This window comes from Solea solea, chromosome 2 (genome assembly GCF_958295425.1).
Source record: "Solea solea chromosome 2, fSolSol10.1, whole genome shotgun sequence".
NCBI lineage: Eukaryota > Metazoa > Chordata > Actinopteri > Pleuronectiformes > Soleidae > Solea > Solea solea.
The window spans coordinates 20,953,474-20,971,181 of record NC_081135.1 but is presented as its reverse complement, the minus strand read 5'-3'; the positions used below and the strand labels follow the sequence as shown (position 1 = coordinate 20,971,181).

The window sequence follows — 17,708 nt, the reverse complement described above, 5'->3', positions numbered from 1 at the left end:
GGAAAACTACACTGAATAATATGACTATGTTGTGTTATTGTTCTATAAATCCTGTCAAATATATTTATTCTAAATGGCCTGGAATTACAAAACTTACAAAAAGAAACATTTTCTTCGGCTGAATTAAAGGGTGCCGTTGTGTGCATACATTTGGCATTTAATGATTCTTTTGTTTGTCCAACAAAGAAAAGCAACTTTGAAGATGTCTTTTTGAGCTCTGGGAACTTGGGATTGGCAATTTCCTTTGGCTTGACAGCAAGAAAATGCAAGAATGATCGTGTCAGAGCGGATGGAAGTTTGTGTTTTCTTGTTCACTCATTCTATTTATTTGAACTGTCAAATAATTCTTATCCATAGTACGTGTTGTTTACTCTGCATTCCATATCAAAGATACTGGGTCACACAATTAAATTTAAAGTTGTCGGGAGCCACAAAGGTTAGAGAAGTACATCATTCATTTCCCAGGGTTTGCCTCTTCCACATCAACATCCGAGTGTTGAGACCAAATTGTCCAGTGGTGCTGGATCAGTAGCTGACAGGTGTGAGCACTGCTGAGGTGTGAAAGTGTGTAACTGCAGCTCTGAATAGAATTTCACATTCAAACAAAGTGAACTCACACTTTCCACTCAGAATTTCTCAATTACACTCATAGAAACCTGGAAAACCTTGACCTGCTATAATGACTTTGAAGGAGGCTGCACATTGCACACTGTGTAGCTGGGACCTGACTGACTCACCAGGTATCTCATTGCAGTCTCTGCGCTGAGTGCTGTTCCCTACACACGGGGTGTTGCCCTGAGCACCACACACTCGACTCCTCATCTGCAAGCCTGAATCATCACAGGCTGACCACAACGACCAGGCCATCCAGCCACCTAAACACAGAAAAAACAACCATCAATACACACCAGGACAATTGCAAGGCCACATCAAACTCAGATGGCTTGGAAGCAAAGGGGCCCACCCAGGCTGTCGCCACCCGCGCCAGTAACCTCCCTGGCCGGCCAAACAGCCCAAACACAGCAAAAGTGTTTGTGATGTAAACAGGATTGGAAGAGTAAATACCATGGAGAGTTTGTTTAGTGCATAGCAGAGATGTTTGTCCCCTGAGCCAAGCTTTAGTGTTGTTTCCCCGCAGCAGGCAACCGAGCAGTAAACAAAGGCTCCTAACCAAGAGGAAAGAGAAAATTCACGACGCTCAGCTCCTCCCTTTGAACCATGCACTTGATGCATTCTTTCCCCATGTATTTAAAAGAACCAGAGTGGAGGGAGCACAGTCTACTGCAATGAAAGGCTAATGAAAAAGCTGGCTTGTTATTCAGTGTGCACTCAAGTGTGCAGTTTTGGCAGAGAGGGCCTGAGCGGAGGCACAGGACAGGCCTCTTGTACCGCTCCTATCAGTCTGGTGCTCACCGACAGGCTGCTCAGTCGCCATCTGCTCCCTTCTTGCAGCATAACCGTCTAGACACACAAAACACACAGACCATCTCAAACAATTTTAATAACCCTCATCACCACAGCCCACTTTAATTGCTTCATTTATTCACATTTATTGTTGTCACCCAGGCGACCTGCGCATTCGCTCTGTTGAGTCAGAAGGAACGGCATCAGGCCCGAGGCTCCTTGTTAGTATTCTCTCCTGGCCATTATTCCTGCTGTCCTCTATTACGGCCGGACACTGTAATCAAATGACCTGCACCAGGTGCATCAAATATTCCTGTGACTGACAGGCAGCTTGCCTCTAATTACACATGCAGGGCAGGCAGCTGCTCTGGGAAGACTCCAGTAGATGACGGACGCACTGCCTGTCAATAACGCACACAAGGAGACAGACTGGTGCTGGGGAGGTTGTTAGAGCGGTCGATCAATGCAGGCCAACAGGGATGTGTTGGTCAAACAGGCAAACATTTTAAATAAAGGAGGCTGATTAGCATCTTCCCAAAAAGGGGGAATATCTATTTAATTCACACAGACAAAAAAAATTAATCTGCACTTTCAGATATCACTATGCTCACATGCATATTTGACACACACCTTGAAACCACACTATTGTTATTTTTTGTTTTACAGGAAAATTCACAAAGAAAGGCATTGAAATCAAGCGACGGTGGCTGTATATCCTGTATAAGAATCCAAATGAGGCTGTGGTGTGATGTTGTACTGGACGCTCACTCTCCTCCTGGATTAGACGGCAGATCTCTCATAAATATTTCAGTGTCTTTGTGAAAGCAGAATGAGATTAGAGAGGGGAAGGTGATGGGTGTTGTTATACATCGCACAGCTCATCATCCCATAATGTGAGACTTATGAGACTTATGTGAGAAAAACAATCCATTAGAATACCATTTGTGCCTGATGCTGTGACATTACAAAAAACGACTAACAAACATTCTCCATTTCTTTTAGCTGTAACTCAATAGTTTTGACCTTGAGATTTTTTTTGGGGGGGGGGGGTAAAATTACATTTGTTTGGATCACATCCGTGACTAATTACATTTAGGAAAGTTCAACAGAGACACTCTTCACTGAGCACACCCCACAGAGCAGTCAGTAACCAGCAGTTTTCTCTAAGTTAACCATGTTCTATGAGTATTAACTGGAGTAGGTGACCTTTTTTTTGGCACCTTTGAGAATTAATTTCAATTAGCTGATAGATGGATGATTCACAGACATTTTCCTTTTTTTAACAATTATTCTAGCATTTTATATACTCTTTATATACAGAACTGTGCAATTGTCTCAGGTTGGTCTTATACTTATACTTTTGTACAGTACTGTACGTACAGTAATATCTTGTTTAAAGAGACTTAATTTAGAATATTATTACATGTACAATAGTATTGATATTGTTATTCTTGTAAAACTGTGGAGAATAAAGATTATTTTAATCATAAAAAAATGATTGTGTAAAATCCTGATTTGCATGACACTAGAGTTAGACATACTGTACATTTTAGTAATATTTGTATTTTTACGCCTATTTACAAAACAAACTCGCATGCATTCTGTGAAGTTTCCGTTTGGGTTACATAACACAAGCGCATCTCATTTTTAAATGTTTGCAGGGAGGTTGCCATGGTGCTCAGAGCTCCAGGTGCACAGTAGGAAAGATGTGGTGGGAGGACATTTTGTTCTCGCAGCACGACTGTTTATCGTTTCATATCTCGAAAAACCTGTTTTATTCATTGGGAGAAGATGAAAGGAGCAATTTAGCCAAGTGGAAACGACACAGAAACAATGCAGTGTGCTAGATGATTGCCGGCCCTGAGGTGTGATGAAAGGACCCGGAAAACAATGGTGGCGTGACAGAGCTGGGTGTTTGAATTAATGTGTGACCTCACCGTCACAAGTGTGCGTGTTACACAGGGCCTCTTCAGTGTGTAGTCCGATGCAGATGTTCCCTCCACTGGCCGGTGCGGGGCTGTTACAGGAGCGTGTGCGTTGGTAGTGACCGCTGCCGCAACCCACTGAGCACAGAGACCAGGACGACCAGCAGGACCAAGCACCACTCACTGAAACACACACACACATTAACATTACCAGAATACATTTTTGTAGAAATGATAAGAAGCAAACAACTTTTTCACAAAAACAATGACACCATGGTTGAAAACCCCAACACCATAGACCCAGTGGGACTACATTTTGACTCGGCTCAGGTTCCTTTAGCTCCCAAAGACTCTTGTAATGCCCCTGCACAGATCCAAGCAATCCTAGCCACAGGTTAAGATAATAGTGCACTTCCAGCAACCATTCTAAGTAAGGAAAACTTAGGCTACGCCTCAATAAATATGGACTTAATTTTAATGTCATTCTCGACTTGTTGACCTGGTCATAAAATCTGTGATGCGATCACAGGGAGATTGCTGCAGATCTAAACACTTTGAATCCTTCCTGAATGTGTAATCAGATCAGATAACAAGAAACATTAGGAGGTGCTTTCAGGACATAATGTGGTCACATTTCCGAGCTGTGTGAATGCAATCTATCCTCAGGACAGATTAGAGATTGTCTTTTCAGCTGACATTGTCTGATAGGCAGCAGTTCTGTTTCTCCACTAATCAGCACTCATATATTCATTCATTTGTAGCCACCACAGCAATATAAATACTGATCACCACGTGATGTCTTTTTTTGATGGTTAAAATCTATTTCATGTTACAGCAGTGTATCGCCTCATCTTTTTGTCTCTCTGTCTCTGTCTCTCTCACACTCACATGCTTAAAAACATCATTTTGTTCTTGCAAAATGTCAGGACATCAGTGTGTTTTTAAATCAAGGCCAGATCTGATCAGATGTGGTCGCAGGACGCATGCAGAGTGCATTTTAATGCCAGGTATGAACAGTCACACTTAACTCTGTCTGCACGTGTTCAGATCACTGAGGTCTTACATTTTGGTTTATTAAATACCAGATAAAATAAGAATCTTATTGGGGTTCATCAACAGAAACACAAATCCTATATCAATATTTTCACACTTAGTAATAATAATAATAATAATGATGTTTGTGACATGACTCTAGAAATAAGCTCTGCCAGTTTCATTTCACTCTGTTCTCTTTGTGTGTATTCTTGGACTACAGGGGCTGAATGTATCTCAAGACTGTGAACAAAACATGTTCTGACCCTGATGCAGAATTTATACCTGCTGCACCACCTGAGCAACTCTTGTGTATCCAGCAGACCTTGTTAACACCTATATCAGGTCCTTTTCCTTTGCTAGTCCCATTTTCCGTGTAGCCTGCACACACAGTATATGTCTTAAAGTTCATATACCTTGACACATTCTATCCTAATTTTGTTCCACTGTTGCCGATCATGTTCTCCTTTGTCTTCGCGGTCTCCGCCTGTCACTCATTTAGCCGACCCATGGGCACCGTTAATGTTTCATGTGATCTAATCAGAAGAGTGTGACTGACTAATTGACTGGTTGACTGGCTGATGTCCATCCGACTGGCGGAGAGACGCGGTGTTGCCAGGTAACGTCACAGTGCTGCAGAAAACTCCATTAGCTGAGTGGATTAGTGTGACACAGAGCGAAGCAGGCTGTGACCACTTCTCACAGCCTGCCACGTCCCTGCATGACTGACTCTAACTGGCTGTTTACCTGGCTGACTAGCTGAGTGTCTGATTCACTCATTTACTGAACGCTTCAGGGACTTCATGACTGACACCGGCTACTGTCGTCATTATGTTTATATATATATTTTGTTAAGACCTAATATTTATAATCAGTGTCCTTCATGTTTGCTTAGTTTCTCACTAACTCATTTCAAATGATGACAAAACAGATCATTTTCTTTTGACAAAACGTGGGCCTTGACTTGAAGAACTAGATGCTTGGAATTTGACTTAACCTGAACTTTTTATTTGAAATGAGTAAATGTTATCTATGTGCCTATAACTGACACGTCTGACTTGTTTGTTGGTTTGGCAATGAATAAGTTTTTCTCAAATGACTTGAGAAAGGGCTCTACCCAGAAACTCTTAAAAAACAGCTCCGTGGGACATGATTGATTTACTGAATTAATAATAAGAACAATATTGGGACAATGTTGTTTATTTGACATTAAGCCAGGAACTGGATTTTTTAAGGTCACCTTACAAGGCTGTTTCGTAGATTCCCGCTTCTTGTAATGAAAGAGATAATTGAATTCAGGCCACTTGCAACTTATTGACTTCCTTGGTGACTAGATGCCTGTCTCACATTATCTTGCTGACACACACACACAGGTTTACACAGCTATTCTTCTCAGGAGTGACTTCCATTCATTTTTGCACTCCAAACAAAGTGTTTCTCCCTTACCTCGTCAATTACTCTCTCTAGTCTCTGACCTTGTCCTTCTTACCTGTTTCCCAGGACAGACACAGTTAGTCTGACCGCAACATGTTTCCCTAACGGCAAAATGATTTCTGATTGGCTACCACCCAGCGAGGTATCCAAGGCTGCCTCACCTGGACTTTTATAAGGTGACATGTAGATTTCATGTAGATACCAATAATTGATGCCAAAGGAGTTTGATCAGCTTTGGGATTACAAACTAATAATAATTAAATTCATTACATGCTGGCCATGACTGTTTAAGGCAAATAATTTTTTCGTTTTCTGATGCCAGCCATTTTGAGTGTTTGCTGTGCATGTGTGTTTCTCTTTAAGACCTTTTCTGTCAATGAACACTGACCTTGTGGACCAAAACACGTTCAATTTATTAGACTGGTTAGGATTTTGATTGTGGTTAGGTATTAACCCTAAACAACACTTTGTTTAGGCTGTCAGAATGAAAGGAAGCCCGTGCGGTGTCCTAAGAAGAATAGCTGTGCAAACGTGTGTGAATGTGTGGGTGTGTGTAGCCTGTGGTAAGCAGAGTTCTAGCTGATTATGGTTTGATTTGTAGTTTGAAAAAGGTCATTTCATTCATCCAAGGACTCCCACTGCACTGCTGCAGCACCTGCTCACCATTAGTTAAGGAAGCTAATAATCCACTCAGGATTATTTTATCATTGACCTCCTTCTGTGTGCGTTGGTGTGTCCCTGCCTCAGTGTGCGTGCCTTTGCTTAAGGAAATTATAAAACACTCCAGAGTGTGACATAGCTCACCAGGACATGCTTGGACATTACAGTCCTGGTACTCCACAGGCGAACCACGGCATGCGACAGGGGCACTTTTTCCCTCTGGTCCAGCACAGGAGCGCCGACGTGTGCGGTATCCTTTGGCACAGCTCTGGGAGCAGCTTGACCACGTCTCCCATGACGACCAGCTGGTGCCCGCCACTCTAACCACCGGTATCTTCAAGAGCTCCTCCACAAGTGCTAGAGAGAGAGAAGGAATCCAGTAAAAACTTAAGCACACACACTAATTATCAATTAAGAGACAAGCATGAACTAATTTAAAGATTTAGATTTAGAGTGGCCATACGTGCTCTCACTCCATGTGGTTTAGACTATGAGATCAGAAGGAGATCAGTACAATACAGCCCAAAGTTTAAAGAATTTAAAAAGGGATTTGACACATGCAGATTATTGCAGTGAAAGTCACACAGTGTATATGACTTTGCCAGCAGGCACTTTTTTTTTTTGTCTCTGCCCATCTTTAAAACTTGATCTCTCATGTCTGTGTTTTATCTGAATGTCAAAGTCAATGCAGCCCCGCGGGAGGTCGACAAGGGGAGACAGGTAATCGATTTAGGAGAGGGTTCCATGAAAGAACCACCAGTGCAGAGCAGTGGATTATAATCCTGTGTGTGTTATAGTGTATCTGGCAGTGTTGGTGGGTGATCTTGTTCAGTTGCAACATTTAGGGAAGCAAACAGGAGGGAGCCTTTTGGCACATTGAGCTCCCACTGAGAGAAAATCTCAGCAGGCTGCTGGCTTCGGCAACACAATTTTCATTTGTATCAACTTAAAATTTGGTTAAATATTGTTTAAGGGAAAACAATCACTCTGAATTTGCAAGGCATTATTGTTCTTTATTTCCATATATATGTTAATTCAGACAGCTGCGTCCCTGCGGGGGGAAGTGAACCATCAAAGTTGATCTGACTTTGACTTTTTGACTTTAAGATTCATGTTAAGTTAATTTATAGTGCCTCGCCCCCAACAAGTCTCTGCACTCACACAGAACAAAGAAAAACATCAAACATACACCGCTGCCACAGAAGCACACACACAGCATTTATGAAAGAACTGAAGATAAACAAGTGAAGATTACCAGGTAGAATTATTATGAAGGCCAATGAAACTCAGCAGATTCATTGAGAAAAGTGACAGGGAGCATATTCAAAAGAAGGAAGTACGGTGATCCTCCATCACCAAGAAGAGCAAAGGGTGTACTGGCACATAGGAATACATACATCTTATGTCCATTTTATGAGTAAAATTAACTATTTTAATGTCAGCCAGAGGAATTTAAGTAACTTTTATTGTTCATTTATCCTTCAACATTCTCTTTTATCTGGTTGTCTGCTTTATCCAGTGAAGAAAAGGACAGCATATAGCACTGTCAAAGTCTGTTCAAAGATAATTGGAGTCAGACAGAAAGACTTGTGTTCCCTCTGGGAAAAACAGGTGATAAAGAAGGCAAAAAAAAAAGAGCCCGTTATCAACCACTTTAACCATGTTTTGTCTTGTGAGTTCATGGTGATTCATTCAGGCTGCCACTATCATGCACCTTCCAGGAGAACCAATAGCTATTTCAAATGCTTCATTCCTTCTGTTATCATGTCACTAAACTCTGATAGAGGTCACTTCTTTTTAAATAACATTTCTGATGACTGTGCACTTTCCAGGACACAAATGTCTGTCTATGTATCCATTTATTTCTTCTTCTTTTTTTTTAATTGCTTGATTACATTTGTTATCTAACTCATTGTTCTTCACTGACCTCTGTCTGTTGGTCTGTGCTTTGACATGTGACATATTGATTGTTGCTTGTATAATTCTTAAATGGGGTAAGCTGCAAGTGAAGTTCTTTCCAGGGATCAATAAAGTCGTCTAAATCCAAAAGTATTTATGCCATGTGACGTGCACTGAGTAAATCTGAAGACTGTCAAAGAGGACAGACCATCATCTGATCTGATGGTGATTAATAGATTTATAATTTGTTTTCTCAAGATAAGAGCAAGAGGCAGCACATGTATTCTTTTCCGTGTTCTTCTCTTTACTGTGAGTAGCTACTGATTCAAATGGGATAACTTCACTTCTGTTTTTGTCATAATCTACAGAGAAGCTCCAGGATTTGTCTTGCTACTGAGTGAATGTATTTTACAGTGGGTCTTCCCTTAAATGTAGGTTATTTGCCTACATCCCTCTGTCTCTCAACTGGTTTACTTACTGTCCGTCTCACAGACTGCTGTGCCATCATTGGGGCAGAAGCGCGTCTCCACCTTCCTGCGTCCAATCTGCAGCTCGTGGGGATCGGAAAGATGTGCGCGGCACATGTAGCGCATCCTCTGCTCCTGACGAGCTCCACCCTGAGTTACATTGACAGGCATCCAGGGAGTCCAAGGTGTGTTCCTCTTAACCTCTGGACATGCCTCCAGGTTACAGGCCTTGTATTCCTGGATTAAAAGGTGTCAGGGGCAAAGTGGAACGATTCTTTTTTATAATGCAAACAAATGATTAATAATAATAAACTGAAACAAACTGTTCCAAAGTGCTTAACAGACAATCCAGCCTAATCAAATATTACAAAGCGTCTAATATAAAGAAAGAAGCCCAACAGTTCACACAATGAGCAAGCACTAGGCAACAGTGGAGAGGAAAAAACTCTGACAGAACCAGATCATCTGCCCCGGATTGGGGTGAGTGGGAAATAGGGGATGGAAGAGTGGTGTGGGACAGAAAGGGGGATGTCACAAATGTTAGTTTATGATATAGTTTTCTCATACTAAACAATTTTCACTTACATGGTCCACAAAGACAATCAACAGGGAGGAAAAACACCCTGTTTCATATCATTTTGATATGTTTATTTATATTTAACAAACCGTTTTTTGTTTGTAAAAATCTAAATATAGACATGTAGTCACGGTACGGATCCGAATTCCAGCTGAGCCATTCAAGATCAAGACAGAAAATCAGAAATGTTGTCTGCTGTTACCATCAACTGCTCACCCTGTGATGATTTTGGCTTCACTTCAATGAAGGTTCATTGTTTAGCCTCTAAAACACAAGAGTTAAACATTCTCTGACAACGTTTCCTACCAGAGCACATCCTGGGCAGCTGTTGCCATTCTCACAAGTGCGGACCCTGGAGTGGACACCTCCCCCGCACTCGGTGCTGCACTTGGTCCAGGAGCCCCATGGAGACCAGAAGATGGGCTGAGGACAGGACTCCCCCTCGTTACAGAATCTGTGGCGGAGCAGGTGAACATGTTTACGAGGATTGATTGTGACAAACATACAGTGCATGTGCTGAGCTGTGGATTTGAAACTGTCTGATGGAAATTTCCTAGTGATCATAGTGGTAAGTGGAATGTAAGAAAATATTTATTTGCATTTTGGAAGGCACTGATGTTTTGCTGATGATGGCAACAGATAAAAAAAACCCACTTCAAAGTCTTATTTTTGGCATGTTTAGTTGTTTATATCAAGTCTGTTGGATGTGAGATTTACTTTGCCCCAAAGAGCTGACATGTCCTGATTAAAGGGGTTGACTAAATCTAATCTCTATTGCATCATACCTAAGCAGTGACGATATGATGACTTGGAGTTGATCAGATTGATAATGTTTTACCATGTTTGCATAGCGTACATTATAACTTCTAGATTAAAAACACACATTTTTTTTTTTAATCTTTGCAGCCTTAAGAGTTATCCTCACCTCTCATCCCTGCTCGGCCCCACACACACACGTCCGCCGTGTCGAGGGGACGGGTTGTTACAAGAGCGCTGGCGCAGCTCGAAGCCTGTGCCACAGGTTGTGCTGCATTGTCCCCACGATGACCACGGTGTCCAGCCTCCATTTCTGTGACATACAGAGAAGCATCAAGCAACCATTTCACTCTGGTTCAAAAACCTGCAGAATTTTCCTCCTCTGCTTAAGTATTATTCTATTATTCTCTATAATTCTCCAACTCTTATGGGAAAAACAAACTTTTGTCTGAGCTTCTGGAAACAGAAAGGCAAACACAGTGGGAGCACATCCTGACTGGGAGACGTTCACTCAATTTGCCTAAGTGCTTTCTTCCTGGGTAGCAGTTCTCATGATTTAATTGCCACTTTCTACTAAAGCACAATTCAATTTCGACACTAGGGATTAAATCTGGCACATCCATCCAGTGGGACGAAAGGTGACTAATCTCTTTGTCTCTGCTCACTGTGTAACACTGACTAGCCAATTCCTCTGCAGACAGAGATGGTGAGAGGTGTCATCGGAAGTGCCGGATTGTCACCAACATTTTCTAATTAGATTCACATTCAGGATCTACCACATGTTCGGTCAAAGTGTAAATAGTGGCTGAGGATATTAGTGTTCATCTGATGTGGCATCAGCCTAATTGACAAGCAGTGAGTGCTGGATAATATTTTTCAAGAGTATAAGACAAATTAAGATCACACCATAGCTTTTTTATTTATCATACCCTGCAGATATCTTCTATTATTTATCACAATTGACCTCCATGCATTACTCTTCATTAATGCTGCAAATCCACAGCATCACTTTGGTGTTTGATTTGAATCAAAGGAGGGTTTACAATTGTAAAGTGCCTTTCCAACACGGAGATTAACGCAAAAACACAATGAGAGAAATGAGTACTGGAATAGAATACATAAACAAACACCTGGGACAAGTAATTGGGGTTTAGGTGCATTTACATTAAAGTAATCCCATGCCCAAAATGTAATAGCAGGAAAATGCAGAGAAGTGAAGACACATTAGCACATTACTGTAACTGAGAGCTGCTTCTGCTTTGTTTTGGTTCTTCTTCAAGTTATGAAAGAGTTTTATTCCTTAAGATCTAAGTGATCCATTGGGTTTGTTTTCTTCAAACTAGTCAGACATGAATTTTGCCCAGAGACTGCTAAGTAATTTATAAACTAGCGCTTAAGAATCTATCCTCCAAATAACTGAAAGAAGAGGATATAATGTGCTACATTCTCCTGGCTTATGTTAGACCGCTTCTGCATTTTTCATATATTGACAGCACAGCAGTCTTTTGCAAAAAACTTCATTCTATTGGGGATGAAGAGTGGAATGAATTTCTCTAATTCTTGTCAGGATATAATCCTTTTAGCTCTTGATTCTTGTTTTGTGCGATACAAAGGCAGTTTTAGATGCGACTTTGATGCGACACCTGTTTCAGTTTAAGTTTTAAACTGAAGTTTTCGAACTTGTTTTTTACTCCTTATACTTCTGCGGGTAATCTAGGGAATGGTATTGAGGCATTTATCTTTGTTAGAAAATACAGTGATTTTCTTTGTCTGTTTTTGACTGATTGAAAACACCTTTACAAGCATACACTGGTATTACCTATTAGGATGTAGTCATTATATTATTATTATATATTATTGCTTTCATTGGTCTGTGATTACACAAACAAATCATCAGTAATTCATTACTATTACAAACTTTATATTAAATGGCACATTACTAAAAACCTAAACTGAATGAAAGATTTTGTTGATGTTGTCCTTACCTCGAGCAGTTGGCGACTTCTATGGTGGGGCCCTCGCAGTTTTTGCCTCCACATCGAGGGGCGGGGCTATCACAAGACCTGGAGCGACACAAACAGGAGCTGACGCCATCCACACCATCATCATTGTTGCAGGGTTGCCATGGTGCCCAGGCTCCGAAGCCACCATTAGTGGTTTGGTTTCGCAGCTACAAAACAAACATTTGAATTATTCCACCTAAAATGTGTTTGTTGGTGACAGTAAATAGTCAGTGTTTATATGACCAATGCTTTTTCTAGCATTTTACACTTGCACATATTGTGCAGCATCATCATCACATCATTCACAACCATCTTATTGGTGGACAGCTGGCTCTACCCCCTGAGCCACAGCTGCCCAGACTTGGAGTACACACATGATTTATATATCTGGGTATAAATTAACTCATATGAAAGGATCTTTATTGTCATTATACAACCAAAATTGCAAGGTCAGATGACGGGTTGATCAGAGCCACTGCCATTAAGCGCGGCACCACAAGGGACCACAAGGGACGAACCTGAACGAATGTGTCTAACATTTATACCTATTTTGATGGTGGGAGGAAATCAGAGAGCGCAGAGGAAACCCATGCAAAGGTCCCAGACCGACCGGTAATCAAACCAAGCACCTTCTTGCTGTGAGGCAATAGTGTGAACCACTAAGCTACCGTATTCACTCACTATCCTCCACCTGAGGGTCACGGGGGCGCTAGTACCAATCCTAGCTGACATAGGGTGAAAGGTCGCCAGTCCATCACAGGGCCACACAGAGACAAACAACTATTCACTCTCACAGTCACACATGTTTTTGGACTGTGGGAGGAAACCGGAGAACCCCGGAGAAAACACCATATATTCACTTCGGGCAAATTTATTCCGGTAGATCTAATTAATTTTCTCAAATGAAATTCCTTTACTTTTCCCCTCCCTCCTTCCTCCACCTCTGAACATCTGTTTTGAACAACACTCACTGAGAAGTCATCAGTCATGGATGAGGCCAGCCAATATGCCGAGAGAAAGAGGACCAGATCAGACAGTGTCTGAGTCTTTGCAATCCCAGGACAGATGTGACGCTGAGTTCATTGTTTCTTACAGTAAATGCTTTAATGACGTCACTCTTACCGGACAAACAGTGATGTTCTGCTTCCATTGGCTCATGTTGGAGCTGTCCTCCAGGGTGGTGCATCTTCGCTGCCTAAAGTCCCAGCCGCAGTAGGGATCCCTCGCTTCCAAACACAGCCTGCAAGGAACGGGAAAGAGGAGGAGGAGGGAGGAGGAACAGTTTCAGTAAAGTGAATAGTTTACTTGTTAAACAAAAACAGTGCACGTTATACACTGATCACAATAAAACTGCTAACTAATTCAATGCTGTGGCTGATGAATGTGTTTTTAACTTTGCCCAGCCATGGAGAACAACACAAGATTCAAAATAAGATTTGAATGCCATTACAGACGGTTGAGAATAAAACCCCTTTAAAACCGAGCACAGACATAAACTGCTCTGCCACAACATTAAAACCAGTTACCTGTTTCATTGTTGTGGCTGGTCGCTTTGAAACGTTGAAGTAAATGTACCACACTTAAAACAGAACGTCTGTTTTACATTTGTGCTTACCAGAAAATCGCACAAATTAAATTTGGTCAAGTAACAACAGCTCTAATTATATACTCATCTGAGCTCCGATTTTAAAACCTTCAAATTGGTGATGGGGCCAGTGCCCTGTTGAGGGTTAGAAACCGAAGATTCACAGGCATCTACTGGACAATACCAGTTGTCAATCACACAAGAGTCCACTCATATGAGCCACGTTTTATTGTTAGTTTCCTCTAAACGCGAAAATAATCAACAAAATTGGCATGACATGCTCTTTGAGAAGACCTGAAACTAGTGATTGAGACCATCACTAAAGTGTTTGCTTACTCAGTCTCTATTGAGTCGCCCTATTGTGGTTATTCGATGTTTGACAAACTAGAAAAATACACCCACTTTGTATTTATGATTTGTACTAATCTGTCCTTGTGTATGTGCTCTATACTTATTTGAACTGTGAGGAAAAGAGTGCAAAATGAGAAGAAGTTTACAAGGTTTTCTCTGTTTCTCTTAAATCAACTTATTCAGGTCTCTTTACAGAGGTGTGGGATTTAATGTTTTAACGCTTCTTTTAAAGAAACACAACACATGCCACCACTGTGACTGTGATCTGCTATGATCCTTTTGCCAATCTATATGTAACAAGGCCTCAGGCTCAGTTCCCACAGAAACAACACTCTACATCGCCCAAACTGTGATTAAATATTTGTAAGCTCTTGAAGTAAAACAGAGACTTAATGATGGCTAAATAACCCTAATGCTGTTAATGATGCTGAGCTGCCAGAGCTGATTCCTCAGAAACGCAGAATAAAAGGCAAGTGAATAACTTCTCCTGTTCTCGCTGTGTTTTTGTCCTTGCTGGCACAGACTGATGTGGTTTATTTGAAGAGCATTGCAGTGTTTTAGTATCGAGCCTGAGGAGTCTTAAAGTGTTGATGCAGCTCTCTGTCCTGCATCTGGGCCTCCATAGTGAATCTGAGGTCATCTTTGATCCAATAGACATTTATGTCTAGCCAGCACAACAGAGGTGACCCCATAGACAAAGAGTGATCAAACAAAGTACGGGAAAAGTGAGAGACAAAGTTCTGCCAGGAGAAGACTTCCTTCAAGAGTGCAACGTATTCCCTGCTAACCTTCTTGCGTGTCATTTTAATAAAGTGACACTATTACTGCAACACTAGATGCAGATGAAACAATAATCGTAATGAGGTTGGCCACACATTCACAGTTCAGTGAACCTAATAGTCCATTTTAAAGGGCAGAAGGAGGAGTGTGTTGCCATTCTGGCTCAAGGTCGGCCATATTGTGTCTGTGATTAATTTGAAATGCGGCTTTGCGTCATCATTGTGGCAGCAGTGTTCTCATTTGGCTTACTGATTACTGACATACTCGCATCCGACACACACACACAATCTGGTTTCCATGACTTCAGATGACACTGACATTACATTACACTGGCTTAACCCTAACCTTAATCTAACCCAACCTCACCATACCCATACAACATGTCTTAACCTTAAAATGTAATGATTTACATCAAGGGGACTTTTTTTTGTCCCCATAAGGAAGAGAAGTCCCCATTATGTGACTGTGTAAACAGATTTAGGACCCCAACATGAGTAATCCCTGGAACACACACACACACGTGCAGCTAGACACTGATAGACAATGCATTATCCAGCACTTTACCCTAACATTAACCAACACCACTACATGGCCCTAAAATCCAGGTTTAAACCTTCAAAAAGCCCATTACATTTGTGAAGACCTGCTAAAATGTCATTACCATCGCAATAGCTTACAATGTTTTCGAAGTTTGTTGGTCCTCACAAAGACACACAAACACACGCACACACACACACACTATTACGGAGACCAGCTAAGCAGAACAATCTTTAAGTGCGTATTTCAGGGATGGAATAAATAATGCTATATGAAAGAGAGAGATTTGAAGCCTAATTAGCTCTGGGTAAAATGTGCTGCGAGGCAGGCAATGGGGCTTCTGACCTGAGGGAAAGAGACATTTAGTCCCTGATTCAACCTGCTTGTCATTGAGATAAAGAAAAATGTTGACTACAAAAGATGATGACTACAGCTTGACCGAGGCAACTGCGCTGAAAGTACAGTGACCAGAAAAAAATGTATATGCTGGGGGAAAAAAAAGGATCTCAAAAAAACTGACAAGAGTGCAGATGAGGACAGTGGTTAATGCAGGGAAACACAACGTATAACAAGGTATAGAGTGTAGGACATTCTTCAGTAGAATATTAAGTCCATTTGCCCAATGTGTGTAAATATAACATACCTATGGAAAAACACTAGGTTATGTCATATAAAACATACATAGTATACTAGTATATCATGAGATTGGGACACTAAAGAATTTTGCAGTGTCAGTATTTGCCCCAATCACATCTGTCACTTGAAGCCATTTAATTGATGAGGATTTACTATTGGACAGATAAGGGGGGGGCGTGCTGAGACGTTTAGCTCTCACTCTGACCTTTCTGCAGCTGCATAAAACATCGGCCAAATGCTCCTGATGCCTTTTATTCAAACAGGACCACTTTAAAAGTCAATTAGAAGCACTGTGGGTGGAGAAAGGGTCACTGTGATGGGAATAGAAAATCTCATTTCTGTAACAGGCAGTGCAAAGGGGAGCTAGTCTGCAGATACACAGGAGAGCCAGGCTTCCAAACTGTATGAGCTTGTTTATGTGTGTACATAACCCAGTGTTTTTTTTCTTCAAAATATCCGTCCCTTTCTGCAGTCAGTAAGGGCTGCTATTTGTCCTGTGGATGTGCCACCATGTGTGAGATCACTTGGACAAGTCTGCAGGACACTGGCTGATATTTAATTCAGCATTGTATGCGCCCAGTAGCACACTTTATCAAAACAGTGAAGCTGTGGAACATGACCTGTTAAATTTTAAACAGACTGAGCGGCAAAACCCACCAGCCCATATAACAATATGACTGGGCGATCGGCATCGGAAGCTAAATCTGCTAGCGTCTCTCTGTGGGGGTGTAATTGACATTTTAAATCATTTGTGCGTGCTGTAAAAACCAGTGTCTCCTTTTATTACAGGCCCCTTAACAACTAGACATAAAAACAATAGTGCACCTCGCATCTAATGACAGGTCGTCAGTGTGTAATTGCAAATATGATCACCAGAACTGATGAATTATACATTTCGATCAAACATTATTAAGGGCTGTGCTTAAATCTTTGGAAATATGTTAGCACAGGCTGTCTGGAGGGTCTGATTTAGTTAAACGTATGAGTTCCCCACACAAGCAATGACTTTTTTTTGTAGCTGCTCTCAGGAGATGACGACTGACAGGCTCTCACTCCTCATCCTCTCTCTGTGGGAGACAGAGGCCCGTTCCTGGGACATTTTTTCCTCCCATGCGCTGGGCTGAGCTGGCCATTCAAGAATTCTGCTCATGATGAATTGGAAACACAGGAAATACCTGCTAGCACTCAGCCCTAATACATCCAATTAGGCCCCATTGGTACATGTAAAAAAAAAGGGGGAAAAAGTGAGATGGCTGTCTGCCAATAAAAATGCCTACTGTCCCCCATGTACAGTCTTAGCTCCTGGTGAATAAAAAGGAGCTGCATCATCATGTAGAAACAATGGGGAGGCAGAGACAAGCCAGACAAGAACAGAATGGACGAAAATGCTATATAAATATGTTAGACGGAAGGTAACAGATGGCAGAAAAATTGTAAATGGATGAAAGAAAAAGATTAAAAAAAACAAGATAGTACAGAGATGGACATTTCAATGTGGACGGAAATATTAGATAAACAAAAGGCAAGAGAGGCGAAGCTGAAAAGAGCACTGAAAATTGAATTACTGTCATTTCAGTGCAGTGTTTAGCATTTTTATCAATTCAGTCAATTTATCTGCTCGCATTGAAACCACATATCAACTCTGAATTCTATTAAATCCAC

At 41.4% G+C, this 17,708-nt stretch overlaps 1 protein-coding gene across 3 annotated transcripts in view; it reads right to left on the bottom strand.

Moving 5' to 3' along the window:
- Positions 1 to 17,708, bottom strand: part of sema5ba (sema domain, seven thrombospondin repeats (type 1 and type 1-like), transmembrane domain (TM) and short cytoplasmic domain, (semaphorin) 5Ba) — a 159,819-nt gene that overhangs the window by 10,313 nt on the left and 131,798 nt on the right. For all 3 annotated transcript variants that reach the window (XM_058622417.1, XM_058622419.1, XM_058622418.1), the window contains exons 13-20: positions 13,280 to 13,397; positions 12,140 to 12,324; positions 10,324 to 10,467; positions 9,705 to 9,852; positions 8,833 to 9,058; positions 6,600 to 6,812; positions 3,342 to 3,512; positions 738 to 875 (exon numbers count right to left, since the gene is read on the bottom strand). In XM_058622417.1, coding sequence (XP_058478400.1) covers positions 738 to 875; positions 3,342 to 3,512; positions 6,600 to 6,812; positions 8,833 to 9,058; positions 9,705 to 9,852; positions 10,324 to 10,467; positions 12,140 to 12,324; positions 13,280 to 13,397 — 1,343 coding nt within the window. The remainder of the gene's footprint in view (positions 1 to 737; positions 876 to 3,341; positions 3,513 to 6,599; positions 6,813 to 8,832; positions 9,059 to 9,704; positions 9,853 to 10,323; positions 10,468 to 12,139; positions 12,325 to 13,279; positions 13,398 to 17,708) is intronic.